General features: G+C 48.6%; 1 protein-coding gene across 13 annotated transcripts in view; it reads right to left on the reverse strand.

The window, feature by feature from the left end:
- PTPRS (protein tyrosine phosphatase receptor type S) overlaps nt 1-14,627 on the reverse strand; it is an 88,371-nt gene that overhangs the window by 20,066 nt on the left and 53,678 nt on the right. For 2 of the 13 annotated variants that reach the window (XM_042887294.1, XM_042887288.1), the window contains exons 11-21: nt 13,364-13,557; nt 12,907-12,933; nt 11,004-11,121; nt 7,012-7,602; nt 6,229-6,326; nt 5,478-5,731; nt 5,029-5,122; nt 4,588-4,803; nt 3,114-3,271; nt 2,433-2,444; nt 610-722 (exon numbers count right to left, since the gene is read on the reverse strand). In XM_042887294.1, coding sequence (XP_042743228.1) covers nt 610-722; nt 2,433-2,444; nt 3,114-3,271; nt 4,588-4,803; nt 5,029-5,122; nt 5,478-5,731; nt 6,229-6,326; nt 7,012-7,602; nt 11,004-11,121; nt 12,907-12,933; nt 13,364-13,557 — 1,875 coding nt within the window. Of the gene's footprint in view, nt 1-609; nt 723-2,432; nt 2,445-3,113; nt 3,272-4,587; nt 4,804-5,028; nt 5,123-5,477; nt 5,732-6,228; nt 6,330-7,011; nt 7,603-11,003; nt 11,122-12,906; nt 12,934-13,363; nt 13,558-14,627 lie in introns of all 13 variants that reach the window. The other 11 variants (XM_042887293.1, XM_042887287.1, XM_042887297.1 and 8 more) reach the window with 8 other exon arrangements.

Below are 14,627 nucleotides of genomic sequence, written 5' to 3' on the forward strand. Positions count from 1 at the left end.
GTGGGTGCACAGAAAGGAGGGTGCACTGGCCTCTCTGATGGGACACAGCGTAGTCACATGCCAGCTTAGCAGCTGTACACTGAGGAGATGTTGCCTCTCCTGCGTGAAGCAACCAGCTGCCTTTCTCTGTCCTCACAACCCGTGGGGCAGGCCCGGCTCCTAATGGAACCCTTTTGGTGTGTACAGAGCAAGGACCAGTTACAGATTTGGCTGAAGCACACGGCCCTGCCATGCTTCATCTCTGCCACCCCAGGGTTTCCCAGCGCAAGGCTGCATAGCAGTGCTGGTGGGCAGGCAAGCTTGGCGTAGCTACACTTGCAGCTGTGTACTTCACCCAGAATGCACTGATTTCTTTAGCTAGGTTGCCATGAAAGCTCTTCTTCCTGCCTCGCGATTGCTAGGTGGAGTCTGCAAGGCTCTCATGGTTTCCCAGGAAAGGTTAATTTCATTAGTCTTGCTTAGCGTAGGCAAGTCTTGAGGCTCCCTGGCTGCATGCTAAGTTAGCACTAGGTCTCAAAGGCAGCACCACTGCAGCATGGCAGGAAGGGGCTGGGGAAAGGGCTCTGCTTCTGCCCTCCCAGCGAGAGAAGTCAGTTTGCAGCTGGTTACCTGGAGTCTGGAAGTTGATGCGCCTCATTTCCACAGGGTCCTTGGGGTGGTGAGGGGTGATTTCAGCATTGTTCAGGAGGCATTTTGTCCGTGGCTCTGAATCTTTCCGTTTGCTTAAAAAAAAATAAATTAAAAAGACAAAGCAGCTTAGCTGAGAGGCCTCTTGGTCTTTTCAGCTCCCCCAGAAATCAGGGTCAGCTACAGCCATGCCCTGAACAAGGATATAAGTTACACAAAATGCATCAGAAAAGGGGTAAGGTTCGGAATATTTTATCATTGTAGCATTTGATTGGTTTTACAACAGCTCAGCAGTTTACATGCAAGTCTGGAAGTTCCCCCTTCATGCAGCAGAAGTACAAAAAGGCAACAAGGAGCAGCTGAGGTACTGTGAACCCATACCACAGCTCCCCTGCACAGACAAACCTCCACTCAACACTGCAGAGCTCTGCAAGTGGAAACGTTCCAATTCTGGCCAAGCCACTCAGCCTGAGAACCAGAGCCAACAGAATCATTTGGAAAAGTACAGAATCTCCTGACCATGACCTTGGACATAAAGTACTGCTATTTCTCCGTTGGCTTGTTTAGGAGTTCTTACTGCCTCGCAGACAGAAAAGTCAAGGCAGTGGTTTTCAACCTTTTTTTGATCTACAGAACCCTAAAAATCTGGGTCCAGAACCAGCACAGACACATCCTCTCCCATCACAGCTGTGCCTGCTGAGATCTGTCTCACCTCCTTGCCAGAAGCTGAAGCCCGCTCTGACGTGCCAGCTGAGCTGCACATGAAAGTGCTTCAAAATCTATTCTGCTTAAAACACGCTAGGTTAGCTGAGGCAGTTTAAAAGTCCTTGCTGACCTGGCTCATTCTCCTTGAAAAGAATTTGGAAGCAAAGCCCAGCGCTGATCTGAAGAGTCGATAACCTCTGGCAAGGGAACAGTGACACGCAGCTGGAAGCAGAACTTCTTGAATGAGCAGAGAACATGTACCCACACCTCAGGGCTTGCAAATACTGTCCTAGCCCCTCTCACGAGATGGCTGTAAAGCTCCTCACCTCTCCTGCCCAGGTTGCACAGATGCCTCCCATAATAAGCCCGCAGCAATAATGGTAATTGCTTAGGCAGAGAGGAGCTTGCTCAGTGCACTGTTAGCTGTCTCTTAACATCATTAATAGCTAGAAGAAGTGGCATGAGCCCTGCCAGCACTTAATGGGGCAGCATTTTGGAATTACACCACTTTGCAGTTTAGGAGTAGTTTATTTTTGCTGCAGTTCTGAAACTGCTGTAAAGTAGTTCATTGGCTAAACTCATCCGTTACTTCAATGAAAGCTCTCCCAGCCTTGAAAATGGTTTGAAATAGCCTCATTCTGCAGCTGTAAGCAAACTGTTAGAAGTCCCTGGGTGATGGGACAAGAACTGCTTTTATAAGAGGGTGAGAACAGCTCAGCTGGTGAGATTCTGTTTCTAGTATGCCAGTGGCTCAGAGAAGCCTATATGGACACTCAGACATAAAGAAAACCCACTGACTACAACACAAATGCATGTTTCCCTGCTCCATTAACCCATGGTTTTATGAGTTGCTTACTGTCACTGCTGCTTTGCTTGAGAAAGGCCATTATACTTAGGAGCAATAGGCAGAAGAAAGCTGGCATTTCTTTCCCTTTTCTGCCCCAGTTCAAACATGGTCTTTGGTGGGTGTCCTTTAGGAAAGATCTAGCAGTAGAAACAGTACCAACACAGCCCCATCACCAGAGACAGTTAATACTGCCTAACACACAGCCAGCCCACAGAAAAAGAACCTTAGTAAATGGCAAATCTGGTGCTCTTACCTGTCTGGTTTGCTGTCCACGAAAGCAGTGAGTGGAGAAAAGACAAGACAAATGTCCAGATTAGAAAGGAACTGTAGAAGAATTGGGAAACATTCGCTCAGCTCTACCCCTGGTAACACAGGTGGAAGGTGGGACCAGCACTCCCCAGCGCTAATGAACACTAACGAGGCAGTCCCTGCTCCCTGCAGTACTTTTCTGTCTAGCAGCTTCACATAGTCTGGGACATAAAAGATACTCGCATGTGCATAAGCAAATGCACCTCTGCAGATGAAAGGTGGAGCAGGGTTAATTGAGATCTCTCCATAATGGGTAACGTCCCCATGGACACAGCTGTACTGGCTAGAGCTGCCATCCTGCCTCTTTTCTTGATTTATTTTGCTCAGCTTCTGTTTCCTTTCCTGTCCTCTTTTACTGCATGGTGTGACCTGTCTGTTCTCAAGAGGCTTCTACTCCTGTCTGTGCACGATGAGCTACTCCAAAATCCAAGGAAAAGAGACTTCCAGAGGCTGTTCACTATTTCAGCATTTTTGCCTTAAGAATCCTCCCTGGCGCTGGTGGGAGGATTTGCTCTCCAACTAACAATTTTAGGACCAAGTAGGAAACTGCCTTTAGACTCCAGTCTCCAGTTATTCCTGGAGACATTCAGAATTGTCACAGATCTGGGCAAGAAGCATAACTTACTTTTTGTAGAGCAGAATGGCAATGACAATGCAGATGATGAACACCACGGCCAGGACGGGCCCAATGACCCAGATCAGCCCTTCCTCTCCGTCAATGATTGGCTGTGGGTCAGGGTTGTCCAGCTGGATAGGGTCGGAGAACGGACTAGCAGCAAAAGTCTGGAAGATATGAAAGATTGTGGAACAGAGTTCAGAGAAGGAACAGGGATTGAAAATGACAGGCAAACGTGCAATGTTATAGAAGAGATAACAGAAATAGAGGGAAGGAATTAAAAGGCCACCTCTGCTTCATCTGCATGGAGCTGTGCTCTAGAGAAAATAAGAGGCATGTTTAAGCCCACCAGAGTCTTAGCTAAGGAGCACTGCCTGCTACAACCTTCCCACCCCAAGAAAGATGTGCTCCCATCTTACACAGAAACTACAAAAACCAAAGTGCATAGAGTTGAACTGGCAGGCCTTGGTCTGAGTGAAAAGTCTGGCATAGGACAAGAACAGGAGATTCGGGCTCTGGGTTTTCAAAAACTCTATCAGCTCTCAGCAAGACTACAATTTTGCTTCATATGAGGCAGCTGGTGTGATTGCAGGCTGTTGTGAGTGAGCGTGCAGTACCTCGTTCTAAAGCAGAAACTACCACAAGCTGCAGTAATCCGATTGAGAAATGCATTCACAAGCGTGTCAGCCTAATCCTTTAATATCGAACACACAACTAAATATTTATTTTGAAAAATCCCTCTGAAAACCCTTAATTTCAAATAGCTCCCTGCTACAATTCCATAGGGGGATTTAAAAACAACAAAGTATTCAACTGCTTCCTATTGTGCATGAGGGAGGAGGGCAGGTAAATATTAAAACAGTTATTTTTGTAAAGCCAAACACAACACCACTGAAATCGGCTGCGGTGATGAAGTGATGAAGAGAGCAGATCTAGTTTTCCATTAAAAAAATGCTCCCCTCTCTGTTTGGTGGGGAGCTTAGCAATAACCAGGACATGTGGCATGCTGGTCTCAAAGCAGGACATCTGGGGTCACTGCTCTAAGGAATACAGGGGCAATCGTTAAAAGAAATTATGTTTTGTAAAGCGGTTTGGCCCAGGGATCCCTGAACTGAAGTGTACTGCTGATAGTTCAGTACCCTCCACTCTGACCTCGTATCTGGAGCCACAAGTGTAGCAAGTCCTGCCTAAGCAGACTGACAAAATGCAGATGCAGCACACAAGATGCTTGTGTTGTCAGCCTGTCTCCAAGGAACAGCACATTTGCTGGGTGCAGACACAAGCATAAACAGCTCCAATAGTCCACAGCTGGACTGGAAGGCTTTCACTAAGAAAAAAACCCTAAAGCTCTAACATCTGGTGGAAGTGAGTTACAGAGAATGCCAGGGGGGGAGCTGGCAGCTCACAAGAGCTGCTGCTGTCTCTGGTTGATAATGGGGACAGCATGGCCACAAGCATCTAAAGAGGGCAAGGCAGCACTTACTGCCTCAGGTTCCTGGAGCACTGCCAGGATGAAGATGACGTATCTCTGCCCCGGCTCCAGGGCTCTGTTCTCAAAGTTGTCGTAGTGTTTCATATCACCCAGGACAAAGTGGTTGGGGAGGGAACGAAAACGGGCAGCAATGTAGGGCTTGGGGAAGTCCAGCTGACGGGAGTGACGCAGGCTTCGGCGTCGGAGCCTGGCAATGTCCTGAACCAGCTGCAGGAAGCAAAGAACACTGTGAGTACTGATGCCTTCAGCACCTTCAGGAAACGGGAAGGGGGGAGCGCCAAACCATGGCACTCCAACTCGTCTCATTTTAGCTACTGGGAACACAGGTCACACACCCCAAACCCACTCTTCCAAGGATCTCCAGTCACCGTAACATCCGTTACACTCTTTGCTCTTTCCCTTACGGCTGGCTGCAGTCTCTGCCACACTCACCTCCTCCAGGTCCATCTCTTCAGGGCTGCCCAAGGGGTTCAGGAACTGTCCTCCACGGGACTTCCTCAGAGGCACCACCACAATGTAGTAAGCTCTAAGAGTTGGGAATAATCAGAAGAAATAGGCCTGAATCTCACTCTGGGAGTGACAGGAGAGTGCACACACTGACAGAGGAAAGCCAGGTTTGCCCACTCCTGGTGGCTCAACCCAGTAAACCTCTTATCTTTAATTTATCAAACTTGTTATTGCTGTTTCTGGATTCAGCGACAGCCCCACATAACATGCCTCCCTTTGCATTAGCCCTGGGAAGTGTCTCCATGAGACAAGACTAAGGCAACGTTTGAACACACAGGGAACACACCCTCTGTTGCAGTCCTTGTGGGCTTGTGCTATGGACTCCCTGCGACATGAACTGAATACACCAAGTCTGCAGTTTACCAGAAACCTACTGGACAGCCACAGAGCTCTTCACATCAGGGAGAATCACCACCACGTTGCCATCAGCATCAGGTTTGTGGGTCACCTCTGGCTTCCTAGATAACATGTTAGCAGCGGTCCAGGCAGCCACATTCTGCTGCAGGCCACCCATGCTGTTGCCGCGGTTCATGAGAACGAAGTTGTAGAATGTATGGGGCTTCAGGTTGGTGATGAGTTTCTTAGTGGTGCGGCCATCCACATCAACATTCAGCCCATTGTACTGTATCTGCGCAGGGAGAAGAGGCAGCAAAGATGTACCATGAGCAAGACTGATATTGCCTAGACAACCAGACTCCTTTCCTTTGGTTTGCAGAGAACACGGGCCGCTTGACTGTGCCCTGTTCCAACCAGAGCAACCTGTGCAAACACAGGTACAGCAGACATTGAGTGGGAAGCTGTCTGTCTCAAGGGCTGTAGTGTCCCCAGGCACAAGGCAGACAGAGCACAAGGCCTTATAACTTCTCTGCGAAGAGAACTTCTTCTCTGGAAATGGGAAGAGTGTGGTAACATGCCTAGAGACAAAGGTTTTGTAACAGAGGTAAGAGTGCAACCCCACAGGCTGATTATCAGCACACCTGCTTGATTTGGAGATTAACCATTATTTGCTCATATCTGAGAACCAGATCCAGAATTTCTGGCTCTTATGATCTGTTCTTCAAATGAACAGACAAGACTGCAGGAAATTGAGAAGGAACACAGTTCTGACTCTTGCTTTTTACTTGCCTTGTATGGAGTGGGAGAGTTGTAATTCTCAGGAAACTCCCAGCTCAAAAGGACAGACGTCTTCGTCACCATCTTCACCTTGAAGTTTTTGGGTAAAACTGCTGAGAGAAAAGTGAGGAAGAAGGGGACAAAGAAGAAAAGGCAGCAGAGGAAAGGAAGAGCAAGAAACAGAAGGAAGACAATGTCAGACACTGGCAAAAGAGTCTGCCAGTCAGGTTCTGGCTGCTGCAGCAGAAATGGAACGGCTTGTTCCCTCCTTCACACTTTGCTTGAGTTTTGCCAAGGTTCACTACCTAATGTTCCCTGACCTCATGCCTAATCCCGGAGAGGGTGAGGGAGGATGCGTGGCCCTGCCCCTCACCCTGTCCGTGCTCAGGGCACACTATGGGACCAGGTGGCTGCTGCAGGAACAAGGTGCTGGCTTTCTGAGCATGCTCAGGTGAGGAAACCCATCCCAGGTAACATTTGAGGTTTTCTGATTTTTGTTTTCTTTCGGCTGCTTGCAAAAGCTGAAGAAAATGCTCTTCCCACCTGTATAGCGACTGGCCCCATACTTCAGGTGCCAGTGAAAGAAGGGTGTCCGGACTTAACTTAGAAAAAAGTGGTAAAAGAGACTTACCTGGCACAAGGCAGAGAGGAGCTGAGGGACAGAGCGTGAAACCAGAGTGCTCTGCATTTACTCGCGAGCCTGGCTGAGCCTAGCTTTACCTCTCCAGCTCTCTGCCTCCTGGCACCAGCCCCGGTTACAAGGAGAGAGAGGGAGGAGAAACCGGTAAGTCCTACCTTGATCCAGCTGGAATGTTCGATACTGGACGGTCGGGCTGTACGGCCCGGGGCCTTTACTGGTGTGAGCACGGATTTTAACATCATAGGCAGTGTTGGGTTTGAGGCCGTTGAGGGTGTACGAGTTCTCTGGGGAGGGGGGCAGGTCTTTTTCCAGTGGGTTGCCGGGAGAACCGGCTTCCCGGTAGGCCACGGTGTATTTGACGATGGCTCCATTCCTCTCGGCCAGCACGGGGGGGAGCCAGCCAAACTGGACCGACATGGAAGTGATGTTGCTCGCCTCGAGGATTTGGGGGTAACCTTTGGGGATATCTTCAGGGGTGGTGAGTTCCTGCACAGCTTCCTCCCCGAAGCCAGCCCGGCTTTTCACGGCCAGCTTGAAAACGTATGTGGCGCCTTTGTGGATGCTGGGAGCGGTGTACTTATCCTCCAGGGCAGAGAACTCCAAAGTAGCCAGCGGGTCGACATCCTTGCGGCCAAACTGGAGCCGGTAGCCCATCACCTGGCCTTCTGCATCCAATGGAGGCTCCCATTTCACCAGAAGAGTATTCTCCTCTGTCTGGTGCACAGACAGGATGGGCTTGCCTGGGACTGGGAGAGAACAGAAACAGCTTAAGCCATGTGTGGGACAGGGTGGCTGGTGAGGTGATGCAGAGACTCTTGAGCTGCAGCACAGGTTCCTCAAATTGGTGGCAAGTTCTCACCTTGACCTTGTGTACCTCACTACCCCAGGCTGCTGCTACCCACCCACTTTACAGGTGAATGGTCTCCAGCAAGTTTAGGAGAGGAGATGCGCTGCTGCTGTGATGTTCTTACACATTTCTGGATTTTTGTTCCTTGTCCTTGGGAAGGAAAGGTGAGCCCTGCTGCCCTCTTATCACTGGACCACTTTACCATAGCTGGGAAGAACAAACTCAGGAGTCCTCTTGTCCTCATCACCCGAGCAGATTGCATCACAGCACAGGGACAAATGAGTGCAGGAATCCCTTAAACTCCTGTTCTCTCTCTCTTTCTCTCTCTCTCTCTATTAAGCAACACAGCTCATGCAGAAAGAGACTGGAACAGATTGGCTCAGGCTGGGAAGGCCAGAGCAGCTGCGGGTGAAGTAATGAAGGATGGGGAAGGAAAGTCTGGGCAGCCTGAGGTCCTGAGCAGCAGGCACGAGGCCAGCTGAAGAAAGTCTGGCAGGCATCTGATCAAACCAGTTGGGTACAGAGAGGCACACAGAGAGTCGAAATATGAGCCCAAAATCTGTGCAAGGTGCAGGGCAGGAAGAGATGCTGCAATTTCTCTCCTCTGGGTGAAGGGAAAAGACATCTGAGTGTTGGTGTTTTTCAGCTAGCTCCCTCCTCACCCTGTCAGTTAGTTTCTCCACGTTTGGGGACTACTGCAGAAACTCAGCAGTGCCTCTGACTAATGAGCCCTGGCTCAGCCCGACAGCAGAGCAAGCCCATCGCCACAGTTAAATGACATGTGTAGGCCCAGAGGTTTCTGAAGCTGGAGAGATCAGAGCATTAATTCCAGCAGCTCACACATCATTTACATTCACTCCACTATTAGAGCTAATTTCCTTCTCTATGCCTTGGTGTTTCTTCTGATTGAGCAGGAAGGAGAGAGAGAATGGAATATAGGAGTGACCCCGGCCCACTCTGGCAGCACGTGTCTGACTGAGAGTTGGCAGGGTGGAAAGCTGCCGTGCAGCTAACAAAGCGAGCAGGAGGGAGCTGGCAGGGAAGGATGCTGCATGTGGCAGGGATGCTGGCAGTCATTCCAGAGAAACCACTCTGTTGAGTGTACAACTGACATGTGAACAGAGGGATGAGGCGCTGCCTCTGAAACCAATGCTTTGTTCACTTTGAACTGCCATCGGGTGCCTGGGAGCAGCGTCGGGAGATCCTCTGTTGGAAATACCGAAGAAACACATTACAGAGAAAACGCTGCCGTTACTTTTATGCTTCTGTTTTTATCACAAATGTTGCTACAATCAGCTGAGCTTGAAAATATTACATTTGAACAACAAATATTGTTTTGGAGAAAGGTGAGAAGAAAGCAGGGGGAAGTGTTTTATTTTGCAATTGGTTTGGACAGTAAAGGAGAAAATTGGATGTAATACTGTATTTAAATTCAGCCCCTAGCCCTGAATGATAAAAAAGATCTCTCTTCTCAGAAGGTATACTGACTCAATGCTGCAAAGAAGATAAGAATGTTACAGAATCACTTGGAAGGTTTTTTTTTTAATAGCTATTTCAAGTTGGGGGAAATTGAGTTTTGGGTAATAGCTGCTGTGCTGGAGAAAACATCCCTCTGCAACTGATCACCTGCACTACAAACCCTAATGGGGAGACATGGGAGAGGTTGGCAAGAGAGTGACAGGAGAGGAAGGGAGGGAGAAAAAAGGCTCCAGAGAGAAAAATGAAGAAGGCAGAGAGCCCAGGAAGAAAGACAAGAGAGAAGAGAACCAGAGAGTGAGAAGACACACGAGCAAAACTGGAGGGGGAAGAAGACAAGAGAAGGAAAAAGCTTCTGGCAGAACACTGATACTACAGAGCATGAGGACAAGAGTCTGGATGCTGGCATCCAAATGTACCCTACTATTTCCTCCCATGTCCTGGAAACCAACCTTGTTCTCCATCTCTTAGCTATGCAGGAGAGGCAAGAAGGGAGAGAAAGGCTGAATTCTCATTTTGTCTGAAGACGGAAATATAGCATGGGATCAGCTTGGGACCGAGAAAAAGACAACAGCATAGAGGGCAGCTGCTGCTCCAGTTTTGCACATTTCAGGCTCCTGAGCCCCTTCTGTCCTGTGCCCTCTGCTGAGGTCTGTGCTGCCCCCAGAGCCTCAGCAGAAGTCTCTGGGTTAATTATGCTGCACTGACCAAAGGCCTTTGACCACTGCAAAAGCAGAGCTCTTCCAGAAATAAGAGATGATGTCAGTTACGAAGCTGCTGGAAGCAGGGTGAAAATAACTGCCCCACAACTAAGAAGAAAATGAACAGGCAGCCAGGGATGAGACTAGACAATGAAAAGAAATGACAAGGGCAGAAATTCATTACCTGACAGCCCGAGCAAGGGCAAGATGGGGGTGACAGAAGGTAAGCACAGTCCAACAACCAGGTCAGGCCTAACAGTCTTACTCCATTACACAAAACCTTCCCCATGCTGCATAGCAGAGCTCTGTCTGGGAGAGCACCAACCACAGGAAGGCAGATGCTGAGAGGACAGGTGGAACGCATGCCTCTGCTTTCTGCCTGCAGCACAACCATGTGGAGGAACAAGGAGTACTCTGGTGACCTTTGTCACTCCTTTCAGGCCCTACTGTCATAGCTTTACATTGCATCCTCTGCACTGAAGCTGACAGACATTGCCATGAAGTATAGGGCAAAGGGGGGAATGAATCTGGGTGGTATGTGCAGAGCGAGCCCAGGTTGCAGAACTGTTTGCAAGAAAAGGTCAATACTGTCATTATTTTCCTCCCTACTGATCACTAGTCACAGGCAACGAGGGCAGGTATGTTCAGGCACGATGCTAAAAGAAGAGAAGGCTGGGCAGTATAAGCCTTCATCTCTCTGCTGCTTTTCAGCTCTTTGCAAGTAAGCACCGTGACAGCAGGCCTCTGGGTCTCCTGTTCCCCACGGTACGTGTGTGTGCCCACCATCAAAGCTGCAGGGTCTCTCCAGTGTCACCACACAGGTCAGTTCAGGCAAAGATCCTCTTAATTCTGGTGCACTGAAATTTACAGTGCACAAGATTACAAGCAAAGAATTTGTCCACTGTTGTATTTCTAGATGTGGGAACTTCCTGCAGCACTGAAGAGAAAATTCTTTCATTTACTGAGGACTACCTCTGAGGAATGAAGGATTTTCTTACTAGAAATAATTTTTTCTCCAGGGGCAGCATGACATTTGTTGTGAGGAGAGTGAGATGAAAGAAATTTCCTTGCTCCAGGACGTTGTGAAACTGGGGCGCTGCAATGGATCAAAAAAAAGTCTTACCTGCACCCTTAGTGGTGACCACTTTTGGTTTGCTGCGAGCACCATCTCCCTTCATGGTGTAGGCGGCTACGGTAATGGAATATGCAGTCTCAGGCTGGAGCCCAGCAATGACCATCTCCTGTTTGCAGGATTCCAAAGGAAAATGGTGTAAATATTTATGTACATACACACAGGTAGATCTCTCCTGCTTGTGGGAATCTCGGGTCTTTTCTAACATGCAGAAACATTCCCTGAATCTGAAACCACCAGGCACTCAGGGTTAATCTAGGCAGATGTAGGAACAGCAGGAGGATGAGGGCCACGTTCCTCTGGTGAGCAGCATGCACATCCCAGCTGCAAACAGCCCCTCTGTAAACACAGCATGTTTCTGCAGGCCCTGATTCAATCTGTTCCCTTCCAGATCTACCTCTCCCACAACCAGTATCTCAACACAAACTGCTTCAGCCATCAAAACACTGTTGTGCTCTTCAAAGCATTCCTCTTCGCTATGCTGTCTCAGAGGAGGTTTCAGTGGTTTCAAGGAGATTATGTGTTTTTATCCTTCATCCCCTCCCTTCTCTGCTCAGAGATATTCTTATAATGCCTTCATAATATTAAAAGGATTGCTTTAACACAAAGTGCAAGACGGCGTTTTTTGCTTGCAGGTTAAGAACTCTACCAAATCCCCAATGCCCTCCTTCCTCCCTCCACTATCAGCCTCACCACACCTGATTCCCAAAAGCTTTTGTTGGAAGATGGGCCTCAAGAACAGCCCTTCCCCATAAAGCACTCAGCTCCTCCAAGAGCTGTGCTGTAACAGAACATCCATGCTAAACCAAACAGGATGGGGGCACTGCAGCAGGGTTTTCTCCATGGCTCTGAGAAGAAGGGAGATGTGAATTCTGTGCATGTTTTGTGACCTTCTTCTCCCTCACCCCAACTGTACCTCAGTGCTTTAAAAATGAAATTATAGGGCAGCACTCGGAAAATCTCTGGTGCTGAAAATATCTGTGTTGCCCTCACAGCTGAGCACGAGGTGGAAAAGCAGCACTTCAAAATAGCAGGACTTCAATCAAGTTTGGAAGCCATTAGCTAGGGAGACAGGTCTGCCTTCTGGGAGTCAAAAAACCCGTCCTGCCTTCACACACATCACTGAGTTCTATTAACATTTTAGGCAAGCAACACAGCCTCTCCATGTGTAATGAGCACCTTGCTTTTGTAGGGTGCCCAGCAATCTCTGGGAGATACACATATATTCACTGTAGCAGTGTATTATCCTGGGACCCCACTCCTGCAAGGAAATGCTTTTTCCTGCTGCTTTGTAGCAGTTAAGATCACTGAAAACCATTTAGCATTTTAGCAGAAGCAGCAAATGCCAAACAGCCCATATGACTTTATGGTCTACTTGAAAGGCAAAAGAGCCACCAGCAATTCAGGGCTTTGTGTAAACAAGTATTCTATGAATTTTGGCCTTTCCAGGGCACAAAGCATTTGCTGATAACTTGGAAGTTATAGGGCTTTGAATATCCAATGCTTTTCAATCTAACTTTGTTTTTCAGACACAAGGCTGGGTGGTGGCACAGCAGCTCATCTTTAGTGTATGTTCAAGGTCCTCCCAGCCTGTGTCCCACCTGCTTCCCTGTGGAGGAGCAGCAGACTTGTCTTTCCTTCAGAGCTGAAGGGAAAACCCTGCAGTACCACCGCGTGCTGACAAACTACACAATCACACAGGGTTGCAGAGCAGAGCAAACGGGGCGGGCACAATGCACGGGAACACCAACAACAGGCTTTAAAACAGGCACACTGGCACTGCAAAAACAAAGAAAAAAACCAAACAAACAAAAAAAAGAAAAACACCACAACAGGAAGTGGGAGAAGGGGAGGGACAGAACCAGGACAGGAGGATCGTTTTGTTTTTACTTACATATTCGGCAGTGTCATCTGTTTCCCACTGAGCAGAGAACAAGAGAGGTTTTGCATATGAGAATACAAGAGGGGAAAGAAGGGAAAGACAGAGACACAGCATGAGGAAGAAATCCCTGAGCAAGCAGCCACACAAGGTCAGAAGTTACCAGGCCAGCGTGAAGAAAGAAGTAGAGTGGGAGAAATTAGTAGATTCCACCGTGGCCTTTGTCTATCTTAAGAGACTTTGCAGACACAGGAGGATGGACGATATTTAGTTCAATGCTGGGAGAGCAGCTCATGCTCTTCCACAATAGCTGTTTTCTGGGACCGCAAATGAATTGCAGGAAGATAACATCTACCTTTGTCACAGAGACGTTTCTTCAGTAATACCCTGCTTGGAATGAGACAAGGTGGCACCCATCCCCTCAGAGCTTCCACAAGAGAAAAAGAGGTTGGAGCAGGATGTGAGCCTTTACCTGGGCATCAGCCAGCATGATATCCTTGATCTGGGGCAGCCCCCGGGCCTCTCCATTCTCCATGCGCACATAGTGGACCTGGTAGCCACGAATCTGGCCATGCTGGCGGTTCTGGACTGGAGAGCGCCAGAACACCTGGATTGCAGTGGAGTTCAGGACCTCCACCTCCACTTTCCGAGGCGGCGCGCTGGGCACTGCGAGGAAGGGACGGAAGGAACAAGAGTCACTTGGGGATTTCTGCCTGGAGCCCATAGCTTCCATTACGGCATGCTCCATCTACAGCCCTCAAAGAAGGGGGAGATGTAACATCAACCTGGCTACTCCACTGCCTGCATTTGGCCTTTACTCAGTGAGATGGGGAAGCACTCTGGAGGATCTAATCTGCGCCATCTCAGCCTAGCTATTCCTCCTTTTTCCTCAGTTTGCTCAGCCATATAGCTCCAGGTCAAATTCTGAGGGCAAAGCTAATAATCCAAGGAGCCAGAAAAGCTCTGGCCATGTGACAAGGGATGTTAGGGTGAAGAGGCTGTGGAGGGAGACTTGCCCTTGGAGTTCCCAGTCCTCCCGGGCAGGGCAGGCAGGTCAGTGGTGACAGAAGCTGCGTTGTCTCAGGTCAGGAAACAAAAGATGTCATAGATGGAACATAGGGTCAATTTTTGGAAAAGATAAAACTAAAAAAGAGCAGTGTCTAAGAGCTTGATATGCAAAAAGCCCACAATTTCTAAGTAACACACCCATCCATTTGGATGTGGGCAGATGGTAAAGGAAACAGGACCAACACTGGGGACAAACTTTACTTGATCTTTTCCAGTCCTTTTTCTTTGGGATGGAGAAAGAAAACCTGAGGAGTTTAGATCTGACTACTGCGATTTACTGGGTTTTATTACTGATGGGTTTACCTCACTGTCAGAGTTTTCTGCTCTCCCTCCACGCACACATTCACATTTTTCCTGGTTTTATTTCACTGTATAAATAACAGGGAAGCTCAAATCTTGTCACCATTTGTGTTTGTGTCAGAAGTCTCCACAGTGGACCGCTGAACTGGACTGTAAACTGCCCATCATTAACAGTTTTCTGCAAATTTAATGAAGAGACCCTTCCAGAAAGCCTGAGGAGCAGGTAACAAGAAATGCGTGGGGAAGTCTCAGTATTTAAAGTCTCCTCCTTTTCTCTGGCGTCAGTTTCTTACTGCTCGCTTGGAGCACACGGCACGGACGGTGGGGGCCCACAGCCCCGCTTCCCAGAGGGGCAAAGGGGGACAGCC

The sequence above is a fragment of the Lagopus leucura genome, unplaced genomic scaffold (assembly GCF_019238085.1).
Source record: "Lagopus leucura isolate 7727_CA_CO unplaced genomic scaffold, USGS_WTPT01 Super-Scaffold_100076, whole genome shotgun sequence".
NCBI lineage: Eukaryota > Metazoa > Chordata > Aves > Galliformes > Phasianidae > Lagopus > Lagopus leucura.